The sequence below is a fragment of the Symsagittifera roscoffensis genome, chromosome 3 (genome assembly GCF_963678635.1).
Source record: "Symsagittifera roscoffensis chromosome 3, txSymRosc1.1, whole genome shotgun sequence".
In the NCBI taxonomy this organism is placed as follows: Eukaryota; Metazoa; Xenacoelomorpha; order Acoela; family Convolutidae; genus Symsagittifera; species Symsagittifera roscoffensis.
The window spans coordinates 75,589,550-75,602,710 of record NC_087064.1 but is presented as its reverse complement, the minus strand read 5'-3'; the positions used below and the strand labels follow the sequence as shown (position 1 = coordinate 75,602,710).

The 13,161-nt window shown below is 38.0% G+C and overlaps 1 protein-coding gene across 1 annotated transcript in view; it reads left to right on the top strand.

Annotated features, from left to right (window-relative positions):
- LOC134842792 (ATP-dependent 6-phosphofructokinase, muscle type-like) overlaps positions 1 to 13,161 on the top strand; it is a 480,347-nt gene that overhangs the window by 432,650 nt on the left and 34,536 nt on the right. The window contains exon 2 of the mRNA XM_063859282.1: positions 9,099 to 9,168. Within this exon, the coding sequence (XP_063715352.1) occupies positions 9,109 to 9,168 (60 nt within the window). The 5' untranslated portion in view covers positions 9,099 to 9,108. The remainder of the gene's footprint in view (positions 1 to 9,098; positions 9,169 to 13,161) is intronic.

The following is a 13,161-nucleotide window of genomic DNA, read 5'->3' as shown; positions in this document are numbered from 1 at the left end:
CCAACGTCGCAAGACTATTGTCCCAAGACTAATGTCCCAAGACCAATGGCCCAAGACCAACGTCCCAAGACCACTGTCCCAAGACTAATGTCCCAAGACCAATGGCCCAAGACCAACGTCCCAAGACTATTGTCCCAAGACTAATGTCCCAAGACCAATGGCCCAAGACTAATGTCCCAAGACCAATGTCCCAAGACCAATGTCCCAAGACCAATGTCCCAAGACCAATGTCCCAAGACCAATGTCCCAAGACCACTGTCCCAAGACCAATGTCCCAAGACCAATGTCCCAAGACCACTGTCCCAAGACTGTTTCGTACCAAGACTGCTCTGGTCCAAGACTGTCCCAAGGCTGCACTGTCCCAAGACTGTCCCAAGACTGTTGCCCTAAGACTGTCCCCAGACTGCAATGTCCCAAGACTTCTTCGGTACTGTCCCAAGACTCGTCACTGAGTGTCTGGATATCGGGTCTCTTCTTTTTCGTTGTAGGGACTATTGAACCACTGTACCTTTTACCACCACTTGAGCTCTAGTAAAAATTTTCCCAAAATCCCTATCTTACTGGTCAAAAGCCAAATACTGACCCCCCTGTATTTGAAACTCTTAATTCCTCGCAGGTATCTTGTGATCACCTGTTCGTGAAAATACCAACAACAAATTTTCACCAAAACATAAAATTTTAATCTGGAAAAAATTTCAAAAACAGATGAGTGAATTCTCCTGAAATTCAAGGTTGACTGATGTCAATCTTTGTCCGAAAAAATGTCTGGTACCCGATTGCAACGCGTTTTCCTCCCCCCTGCTAGCGATCTTATGGGGTATCACAAAAACTGTCTATGTCCGTTCCCCCCTACCGATCTGACCAGGGTACCTACCTTAACCTGATTCTAATTTTGGATATCCGCTTCCTGTAACCAACGCGTGTAAATATCTAATGTAACTAAGTCGACGATGCCGAGCTATTACTTACTCTAATATCCCCCATTTTTACAATTTATAACCGCTAACCTTTAACCTAACCAGCCCCCTTTCTAACCTCCCCCCTTTTTAGCCCCCCTCTTAAGCCGAAAAATCCCTTAAGCGCCGGGTGCTAAACCTCTCGAGAGAAAACCGTAGACCTGTTTCCAGGCCTGCTTGTGCAAAAACTTCCTCAAAACAATGGGACTCCGCGTATCCAATTTTACACTTATCTCCTATAATTTAATGTGGATTCTAACGATACCCGTTGCCCAACTTGAGAACACCCCTGTGCGTCCTCTTGTGGTGATCCTGTGCTGGTTGTCTCTGTTCTGCACTTGACAGCAGCACACTTTCCCACTTGGCTGGTCACCTCTTCCAGTCAAGTCTCCTAGTGGTCCGTTTCGATCCTTGTGAACAACTTTCCCACTCGACTGGTCACCCTTTCCAGTCAAGTCTCCCAGTGTTCCCGTTCGATCCTTGTGAACCACTTTCCCACTCGACTGGTCACCTCTTCCAGTCAAGTCTCCTAGTGGTCCGGCTAGGTTGCAATCTGTCTGAAAACCCTTAACAACGCCCACAATGTAACAAATATACAGTTAAGAGAATAGCGCCGTGAAAAGGAATGATAATGTCATAACGTGAGTTAAAACGCTGCAAGTGAAGTAGTAAAATCAGAGTCGAAAACGGTACCCGCCGTCTTATAAAAAATCCTGCTGCCTCTGAGGCATGTTACTGATGATCTAACTAATAAAAACGAAAGTTTGCATCTGATCGCCGAGATTGTTTTTGAATAATCCGATGTCATTTTTTCTGATAAAACATACGCAAGTCTCTTCAAAAATAAGTCACATTCTTTTCCTTGGCCTCCTGTTGATCCGAAAATGATAAAAATGGCTTTACAGGGGACTTTCATTTTCAAATTGTAAATATTTGTATCTGATGCTGGTAATTAACATTGTCAAAAGTTGATTGATGCAGATATGCAGATTGTAATGTAATTTTTTTGGGCAGGAGCCCAATATGAAAACACAGTTTTGTTGACATTCAGACCCCTTCCTAGGAATTCTTCTTTTGTTTCTGTTTTTTTTGTAGCCAAAGCGATTTTTCAATAACATTTTCAAGCATGTAAAGTTGTTTTCGTTTCGGCCTCATGCGTGCCAAGAATCTGTTTCAATTTGCAGAGGCTCATTTAACTTCCCTTTGTGTTGAGCTGGAACAGTGATACTGTTTCTTTTTTTAGACGTAAGCGCCCAAAATCAAGACTAAGTTAGAAAACGATCAGCATGAAAGAAAAATTGCGAAAAGCTTTGTTGCTGGGAGTCCTATTAGCTTATGCTATCGCCCTGTTCCTCCTTATTTTCACTATCTGCTATTGTTTATCTGATCAATTGAAAAAAGCTGCATACTACCGACCTTGGGGTGACGGGCAGCTTGATTATGGAAGGATTAATGTTGATGGCAGCAAGGTTGTCTGCGTATGGCGAGCGTTTAACGAAGATTCATCGATTGATCCGGAGAGCTTACTAGACCTTAGTCCAAACTGCCAAGGATCTGTATCTGATGCTGGCAATTAACATTGTCAAATGTTGATTGATGCAACAGTATAAATACAGATCAAGTATTAATCAATTTCGGGCAGGAAGCTTTCAGAATTGTTTTTGTTGCTGAACCTTACAATCTGTCCTTGAGTGCTTTCGAAAAATGACTGCTTTCGAAACCTATCTTGTGCAAGCATAATCGCTTTGTTTCCGAATGACTAATTTCATTTTTTGAAAGGTATGTGTTTATTCGATGACGTTTGTGGCTGCCTTGTAAGACTTTGCATTTACACGAGTGAGCTAGTGTATTAGTATGACACATCTGTTTTCAACCTAAGTCGCAAATGTAACATCTCATTAGCTGGCACTTTGCTATAATCTGTAATCTTTTTAAAATTTTTCGACTTTGCTATAATTACGATCTGTACCATTGGAAATCTCACAGCATCTGTTCTCTGCTTTATCTGTGGCTAGTGTTTGCCGGACATTAAGCGTCCCTGGCTGAGAGAGAAGGACACGAAACTCCAAATCTCGAGATCCCAAGATAGAATCCGACCCGCAGCAAAAGTTTTAATAATTCGAGGCGTATTTCTACTTTTTCATATTTAATTTTATAGAGCTGCTTTTTGTCTTTTTTCCCGCTAATGTTTGCAAAGAGCAGCTACGCCTTTGTGTTGAACTTCTTTTGTTAAAATTTTTTCATTACTTTTGGATCGAATTATATAGTCATTTTTTTTCCGGCTACTGTTTTTATGACGCCATTTTTCTAATGCTGTTGTAGACTTGAAAGTGTCCTGTAATCGGGAACTAGAAGTTTTTGAATTGTCGGACTTTGGTTTGTCTGCTTGTTTTTTGTCGGCCTATTTTCCATTTAGTCGTCAGTCCTGTTTTTTTTGTCAGTTTAGCAACTGGGATTCAGTACATTTTTGTTTCTGCTTAACGATTTTTTTTCGTTCGGTTAAAACGATTTTGGCTAATTCAAAATATTTTGTGTCGTTTGACGGGCAAAATTTGACTATTATTTTATTATTTAAAAAAAAACAGATGAGGTAATTTTTTGTGCTAAATTTTTTACCGGGTGTTAAATTTTTTACCCTAGAGTGTTGTAGTCCTTTGCGGTGGTGTCCGCATTAATCTGATCTACACCGGTGTATCCTGGGGATTTGGTCTGAGTTTTTGGGCTGTCGTATTTGTACTTCCTATTGCCTGCGCGATGTATTGGATCACGTGCTTCCAATATGCCACCGACGGTTCATCAAACGAGGCCATTTCTGCAAACGTCACACGCCGCATTGCCCAGTGCTCAAAGACGTAAGTGCGAACCTTGGGGAGCCTTGTTTCGGCAAACGTAAGCCTTGGGGTCACTCGATATTTTTGTATTGCGCTTGCCCTGTCTGGATACGGCCTTGAAAGCCACCAGACTAGGTGCCATTAGTAGACTCGCAGGTCTTCGGATAGAGACGACTATTGGTTCAACTTTCTGTGTTAGTGGAGACCAGAAACGGGGGACTGTGTTCTGCAGAATCCCCTGATGATGTGAAAGCTATTTTGGGAAAATGGGATTTCCCGAAGTTGCCATGAATGGTTACCGACACAGTGCTTTTAGCACTGTGGACCCTATGATGTAATCTTAGGAAGGGTTCATACCCGGTGATTTTTAAAAGCTCGGATTTGTAAGGTGGGAGCTAGGCAACTTGTTACCCTCAAAGAATAGTGCTTCTTGGTGGAACTAACTCTCAGTGATGGTCATTTCGCAGTTTTCTGGCGCTTTTTGGAGGTAGCAACAGCGGCTGGGAGGGCAAACGTCCGAGGTGCAAACCTGGCCAGGTCCTGTTTTTCTGAGGCGGAGATATGGGATACGTTTGTGTGACACCTCCTCGAGTGCTGTAGTCCTTTGCGGTGTGGTCCGCAGTAATCGGATCTACCCCGGTGTATCCTAGGGAATTGGTCTGAGCTTTTTAACTGTCGGGTAGGTATTTGTACTTCCTATCTGCCTGCGTGATGTACTGTTTCTGGAGTTACAGTATGTCACCGACGGTTCATCAAACGAGGCCTTTTCTGCAAACGTCACGCGCCGCATTACCCAGTGCTCAGAGTCATAAGTGCGAACCTTGGAGAGCGTTTCTTCGGCAAACGTAAAGCTTGGGAGTCATTCGACATCTTTGTATTGCGTGTGCCCTCCTGGCCATTGGTCTAACCATTGGCAGGTTTCCCGTACGTCTAAGTTGACACCGAGTACGGCTTCGTGTTCGTCGAAGGTCTATGCTTGCATAGTCGTGTGAAAACTCTTATTTTAATTTTAGTTTTAAGGACACTCTTCCCTCAAAGCAGTAGCTATGTTCTCTAGTTACTGGCGATTGTTAAAGGGTCTTGTTTTTGCCGGTTAGTATGGACCCAGAAGCTGACTTGTGGTGCTGTCAGTTAGTAGGGGAAAGAAAGCTGGCCATACGAGATTCCTGCCCAAGTAGTGCATGATGAGCTATGCTCATGGGTCTAAGCCAGAGAAATTTTTAAGTTATCCTTGTGGATCCTGTGGATTGTTATCTATAAATGTTTTCAGTGCAGATGATTGCCGTATAGTCGAAAGTACTCCGAAAAAAAAGTTTTATTTTCTTGTTTTTCACATTGATGAGAAAGAAAGTAATTGTTATCTTAGATTTAAGGGCTAAAGAGTGGGATTGAATAGGAGTGGTGCCCCTATAGGATCGAAGCTGATCACGTAAGGTGGGACGTCGTTTGCACTACACGCTCCCTTGAAGCGATCAGGTAGCAGGAGTGTCCAGCTCCTTCTCGGCATGGCTATGATAGCTACGAGACGCACTGAATGCGTGGTGGTTCGCTGAGATATTACCCTCGTGCGTCATCAAATTTTGATAGCTACAAATTTTTTCATGATAATCTTTTGTGGTGTTTTTTGTTTTCTTGTTAGTTTTCTGGCGCACTTCAGAGGTAACAACAGCGGCTGGGAGGGCAAACGTCCTAGGTGCGAATCTGGCCAGGTCCAGTTTTTCTCAGGCGGAAAAGCTCTGTATAAGAGAAGTTGTCGACCTATTGGTTGTCTGCTTATATTTTACAGATTTAGGCGCCACAATATGGATTTTCCTTGTGATTTTACTAACTTTCCTTGCAATTGAAGGGTTTTTGATCTATTCCTGTAAGTTTATTAAGTCACACTATTTTTATTTCTTTTGTTTTCGCCATAAGCGTTTGTTTTGGCATCGAATGTTTCGATTGAGGTTTTATCAGCTTAGTGACCAAAATTTTTAAATGCATTTTTAGTTTAAAGTGTCCTCTCTGAGGGGAGAGCAAAAAAGTTTAGAATTTTGGAACTTTCAAAAAATTTACATGAAAACAATTTAACTGTTGTTGAACTTAGTAGCGCTCGATAAATGTTTATGAGTACTAAATTACCGTCGGCTTATGTTTTTGGAAGTGCTTTTTGTTTCCAAATTAAACATCATTGCAGGCAAAACTTCGAAATTTTTGTAGTTTTGATTTTTCGATTTTTTTTTCGTTTTGTTTCGTTTTAGTTCCTTTCCTTGATTTTCTGTCTTCAATGCTATGTTTGTGGGATTGTCATTTGGCGTAGAACCCTGGAGGCGTTTTCCTCCAATTGAACATCCTTTAAAAGAAAATAATGCAACTTTTGTAATTGGGATTATAGAAGTTTTTTTTTCTTCATTTTTTGTGGTTTTTGTTTCATTTTTGCCTGCTAGCTTGCAATGCTGTTTGTGGGGTATCGCGACCTGTGCCAGGACCTCTTTGCCAGTATGTCACAAAATTCATTGAAATAAAATAGCTTTGTTACATAGCTTTGTTACTAACACGGAAGTGTTAGTAATGAAAAACCATTCATCCACATACTAAAGGAAGATGTCAGTTTACACAAGCAAAGCGTGTGTGATAGTATGAACTCTCTTTTTTCCAGCCTAAGTCGCAATTATTAAGGTTCATTTTGAAAGAGTTTTTTAAATTGCAGTATGTGCATAAGAGCAATAACCAGCTATTAAGTACAGTCAATGCTAAGGATATTAACAGACTATTTTATTACAAATAGCATTGTAGCTTCAAGGTATCATGGATCTCTAGCGTAGAGGTAGGGAAGGAGATCCGAAACAAAATAGGAGGGTTAGAACCTGGGCAGGGTGTTTTTAATGAACTTTTTCGTATACTAGTTAAAATGCGTCCGCTCTATAAATTTAGGCATGTTAGTTGGTAAATTTCTTTTTTCAAATTGACTGGAACTGCTCATGCTTCACAATTGGCTTACGTCACTTTGCAATTATGTAGACTCACAATTGGTGTGCGTCACTTAAGAAATTTTGTAGACTTAAGGTTTTACTCATTCAGTTTATCCCAGTAGCGTTATCGGTCATATTTTTGCTTGTGTATGCGAAGTGCAACTTCGCCTGTGTGTTGAAAATCGCCCGACTAGTAGAAAGTTGACCTTTAAAACATCTCGCAAACTGGAAACTTGTGAAACTCGAAGGTTGAGCGTTTTACAAAATTTCTGTGTTTAATTCTACTTTTTGAGTTTTTAATATTATCTTAAGTTGTTTAAAAGCTGCGCAGTTTTGCTGACCGGTTTTGCAGAAGTTTTTTCGATTATTATCTCTTATATTTGGAACGCTACTATTGCTAGACATCTGCATCCAATATGGATATATAACAAACCATGTATTACAGTTCGATGAATGAAGTGCTCTAGCTTTTATTTCTGAAAGGTTTTGCAAATTTTGATATTTAACTGCAGATTTTTTGACTGGAAGCTTTTTTTATAAATGTTATCAGGACCTTTCAAAGTCAGCCTTTTCATTATTTTTCAACGCCGCTGAAACCCCAGAATGACCATGATTGGATTAAAAACAGTTACTCAGCTTTTTTTTTTGCTCTTTTCATCAAAATGTTCAGTAAGGGATGTTGTTTTGCCGCTGCTTAGCGTTTGTGGATTGTTATTTGACACGCTACTGTCTATTGTGTTTATTTATGTTAAAAATACAATGATGTGAGTTTTTGTTGTATCCTTTCTTGACTTAGAATCATTTATTTGTTTTGATTGGTGTTCTAAATCGGTGTTATCCTCGATGGTTTTAAAAGTTTCGGGTAAATTTACTAAGCAGAATTTTGTTCTGAACAACGAAGTTTTGAATGTATTTTGGAATTGGGCGTATTTTTTTCCAGTATCACAGAAATTTCGCAAAGGTTCAGTGTTAAATCAAAGGAAAATATTTTAAAAAAAATTGTTTTCGGTGTCGACAACAACTGATCGTATTTTTAACGAGTAGCTGAATTTCTGATGTATTGACAGCTAGCAGCATGTAAGAATAATATAGATTTTTAAACTTGCGAGGCAAAGTGTATTAAACGAACTTTCTTTTGTTTCCAACCTAAGTTGCCCATGAAAGTGCTACTTTTGGTGGCACTTTTGAATCGGTAGGCTGTGGTAGCAGTATAATATCATATGTGCTTTGACATTTGATTAGTACAAAGTTAACACAGCTGATGTATTTTTAATTCATTGAATGAGCCGAAAAAAGTTATTTGTTTCAAACAGCTATACAAGGATAAAAAGATGACTTCAGAAGTTTTTCAGCATAATTTATGCATAATTTGGCTTTGTTTTCCAATATAAGTTTTTTCCTCTCCCCACCCCACATCACACGAGCATCATATTAATGGTCTAACGAGTGGTTTTACAAGGTTGATAATGAAGACCAAATATGTTGATCCAACTTTAAAGCAGGTTTGAAGTTAAAGTTTTTTGGCCTACTAAATCTGCATGTCAAATTTCATGACAGTCAGAGAATGTGAACAGTAATTTGGCTCTTTTTCAGTTTCCCGCCCCCCTCGTAAGATAACAAAACAAAGCTGTTCAAAAATTCTTCACACGTCATGTTGCATCTTAGAAATTTTGTAGCAATTTGTTCACCTGTTCACGCTGCCACGTTTTGATGTAGTTTATATTATGAAAAATCATTTAAACAGATTTTCACATAGAGAATTTCAGAAAAATAAAAAGGGGGGTCACTGGAAAACAGCCAGTAGTTTTGTTATAAAAGTTTGCTCGTGAGGAGGGGGAGATAAAAGAGCCCCAAATTATTACATGCAAAAGTGTGCTTTTGTATTTGGTGCTACTTTTGCTGCATTGAATTGGTAATTTATTAGCATGTGTAGATGCTTTAGTGGTGACTAATTTTTGGAGTTTTTAAGCATTCATGGCTGAGCGGTTTGTGCATGAGACTCAAATTTGCTAGGTCGCATTTCGAATCCGAGATGTTGTCGAGTTTTTGCCAATTCGAGGCTTATTTCTACTTTTTCTTATTTCACTTGATAGAGCTGCTTTTTGGTCGTGTTCTGGCAATTGTTTGCGAAGCGCAGCTTCGCCTCTGTGTTGAATGTTGATTTTGTTGTTGAGAATGTTGATTCTGAATGAGTTTGGCCGCAATGTTTGACTAAAAGTTATCTCTCCCCTTTGTTCCTACTTCAAAGCAGGTTTTTTATTAAAGTTTTTTGCCTATCTGCAATGATTGAGAAATTGAACGCGAGCTATTATGAAAGTCTAATCAAGCAAAATAGAAACGATGTTTTTGTGTACGTTTTCAGATTACTAGATGGCGAATTCGGCCCACAGAGCGTTGAACCGCCAGGAGACGCTGAAAAATATGATCAAAGTAGGTTTTCAGTTAATTTTTGGATCTCCTTAACTGTCCCACTTTTCCAAAAGGGAGGAAATTGTTACTAGATACGAAGTCTACATAGGTTTAACCATTGAATTATTTCATTATAGGGGTGGCAATTTGTTAATAGATACCACAGGGGGTAGTTAAAGTGATCCTTAATAATTTCCAGGATATTCGATTGAATCATTTTCTCTTTGAGCATCAATGAAATTTAAATAAGGATTAGAAGCAATATTTTTCCACACACAAAAAGTGAAAGCAACGCGGAGGCTGATGGGTGCTGCGATTAGCATGTCAGCCTTTTAGAATGCGATAATTGCTCTAACTTGGTGTGCTTTCAGACGAAAAACAAATTTTGAAATATTTTCCAAAACCAATTGATTTATTGCTAATTTTAATAAACAAAATGTGAAGTAGCGAATCTTCGAACTGCGTTCTTCTACATAGGCATGCTAATAGGCTGGTCCCCGTGTAGAACGATATAAGAGAAGAAGCACAACAATTCCAAGAGACTAACAAAATCTGATTGGCCAATATTGAAACTGAGCAGCTATATCTGAAACTGGAACGTATCCCATATTTAGCCGCCGTTAATTGAGTACATTCATTGACCAAATAGAAGACTCATCTTTCGGAAGAATGAAACTAAGCTAAAATATTTTAAGGCATGCCTTCGCAACCACACAGCTATAACTAAGCGTGCGTCGAACTTAATTTAAAGTGATTCAATGTTTTTTTTTTCTTCAAATTTTGAAATTCCCAACCCTTTAATTGGAAGCTGTCGGAGAACTCTCGCGGGTTGCAAATCTCGCCTCCAAATATGACTACACAAATCTTATTTAAACGTGTGTGGCACGTATCTTGCCATGTTTAAGCGTTTTTATGTCACAGTTAAGGGCATAACGCATCTATACGTGGTTACGCTATATCCTATATTGCAATGCTTAATTTTTTCTCGATTTTCCAGTTTGAATCTAGTGTTTGTTCCACCGAGTTAAAAGTTAGCAACACAATATTGGGATGGTGTCAGATTTCCCCCAGGTGTTGCGAATTTGGTCTCCAATTATTAATTCCCAATGAAGGGAATTTCAAAATTTGAAGAAAAAAATTAAGTTTTCTGAAAACTTTTTGAAAAAAATCACAAAAAAATCATTTCTCATAAACTAAAAAGATTTCAGCTGTCGTATTTGGATGCAAGATTTGCAGCCCCTGAGAATATTCTGGGAGCCATCCATTACTAAAAAGGGAATCTCGAAATTTGAAAAACAAATGTAATTTAAATTTTCTGGAAACTTTTTGAAAAAATCACAAAAATCTCGAAAACTTAAAAAATTTGACTAGTCATATTTGGAGGCGGGATTTGCAAGACGCGAGAGTTCTCTGACAGCTTCCGATTAAAAGTTACGGAATTTCAAAATTTGAAAAAACCTTGATTTTAAAAATCACAAAAAACGTTTTATCTCTAAAACTAAGAGCAATATAGCAGTGGTATTTGAACGCAAGATTTGAATCTTGAATTTCCTGAGAGTACCCGAACAGTACGCAACAAGATTATGGTTAAGTATTTCAAACTTTTTGTCAATTGAGTTTTCCGAAAAATTTTTGAAAAAATCATAAAAATTGTATCTCGAAAACTTAAAAGATATGAAAAAAGTCACAAAAAGGTCATTTCTCAAAAACTAAAAAGATGTGAGCAGTCATATTTGGAGGCAGGATTTGCAAGACGCGAGAGTTCTCTGACAGCTTCCGATTAAAAGTTAAGGAATTTCAAAATTTGAAAAAACCTTGATTTTAAAAATCACAAAAAAAGTTTTATCTCTAAAACTAAGAGCAGTATAGCAGTGGTATTTGAACGCAAGATTTGAATCTTGAATTTTCTGAGAGTACCCAAACAGTATCCAACAAGATTATGGTTAAGTATTTCAAACTTTTTGTCAATTGAGTTTTCCGAAAAAATTTTGAAAAAATCATAAAAATTGTATCTCGAAAACTTAAAGATATGAAAAAAGTCACAAAAGGTCATTTCTCAAAAACTAAAAAGATGTGAGCAGTCATATTTGGAGGCAGGATTTGCAAGCCGCGAGAGTTCTATGACAGCTTCCGATTAAAAGGTTAGGAATTTCAAAATTTGAAAAAAAACTTGATTTTAAAAATCACAAAAAACTTTTTATCTCGAAAGCTAAGAGCAATTTAGCAGTGGCATTTGAACTCAAGATTTGAATCTTGAATATGCTGAGAGTACCTTCACAGTACCCATTAAAATTAGGGCTAAGATTTTTCAATTTTTGTAAATTGAGTTTTCCGAAAAATTTTGAAAAAATCTTGAAAATTATCTCATACACTAAAAGGATTTGTGAGACCAATTTCGCAACCCCTGAGGAACTATGACATCATCACACTTTTGTGTTGCTAACGTTTATCTCGGTGGAACAAACACACTATTTCAAACTGGAAAATCGATAAAAATCTTAATCATTGCAATATACGATATAGCTTAACCACGCATAGATGCGTTTTGCCCTTAACTGTTGCAAAAAAAAACGCGTAAACAAGGCAAGATACGTGTCACACGGATTTAATTATAGTATAGATAACGCCCTTCAATAACGAAACTGCAAATTGTAAAAAACGGACTGACTTTAGTTTCGAAAGTGGATTTTCTTATTAGACTTTTTTGTGCAATGAGAATTTTTCCGACTGCTGTTGTTTGAGAAATTTTCCGAATGGTTTACATCTATCAAAAAGTGATTATCATAAATTTACTTTCTAAACTTTAAGAGTTTTTCTAAGACAGTATATTTGTTCTATAAAAATTCCTCAAACATTTTAGGTAGTTTTTTTTTTCATTCATCTTGTTTTCTTTGACAACGGTCTATGGGCATCAGATTTATCTCTTCGTCAATTTCAGTTGATTCATCATTCTTTACGGGGGATTTAGTGGAAGTGAGGCGAAAAAACTGACAACTTTGATTGCGTTATTGACACTCATTGACCGCAACAGCACCTGTGTTATTGGTGTTTGTAGCTGCAAATAAGTCCAACTCAAATTTCCGTTTTTTTCCAGTACTCCACGAGTCAAAGAGGAATATACCAATATTCTTTACAGGATGCTTAAGAAGGGAGCAGATGTCCTGCTCTTAGCGAAATCTGGGAAATTGGCCAATATTTGGGAAAGTGTCCCTCCTTATTAAGTGTACAATACCGCTATCGAAATCATAATTTTTCACCGCAATTCCACCGAAGCCCAGGTAAGCATGTTAATTACACAGCGCAGCGTTGTGTAATACTACAAAGCATTTTTCTGTGGAATTTTGGATAATTTTCCAATCATAAGCAATTTAATAGCATCTGTAGCTGCCGTCGGAAAAGTCTAAATGTTGATTTGATCGTTTTTTGAAACTTCTGTCTTTTCTCCAGGAATACCTTACCAAACCTGAGATTTTGAGAACAATCGGAAAAACGGGTTAAAGGAAGCTCTCCTGTAAAATCGGTGACGCCCATTTTTTTTACACAAAGACTTGTCTCTTTGAATTTTTTTGTAACCACTTGATCTTTTTCAAAATCCACCTTACCAGTTTTGAGTTTTTCGGTTCAATCGAAATAAAAGGTTGCGTGAAACTCTTCTGCATAAGCGGCTACGCCCAAAGTTTGAACACAAGAAGTCAAATTTCTTGACGTACACAAAAATTGGAAACTTTTTGACTTTTCTCTAAAACTAACCCGCCAATGCTTGGTTTAAGTGTTCAATCGAGAAACCCGGTTTTGGGATTTTTCCCTGCTTAAGCCAATTTTACTTTTTTGCAGAAAAAAGTGATGGGTTTCCGAGAGTCAAGTTTTTAAACTTTTGACCGTTTTTGAGAATTTTGTTGGCTTTTCATAAAATGTTCAAGCGAAAGAACCTTTTTAACGATAGAACTGCTGAAGATAATTTTTTTCCTGCAGAAGCCGCGACTTGTTAATTTTTTTAAATAAAAATGTTATGTT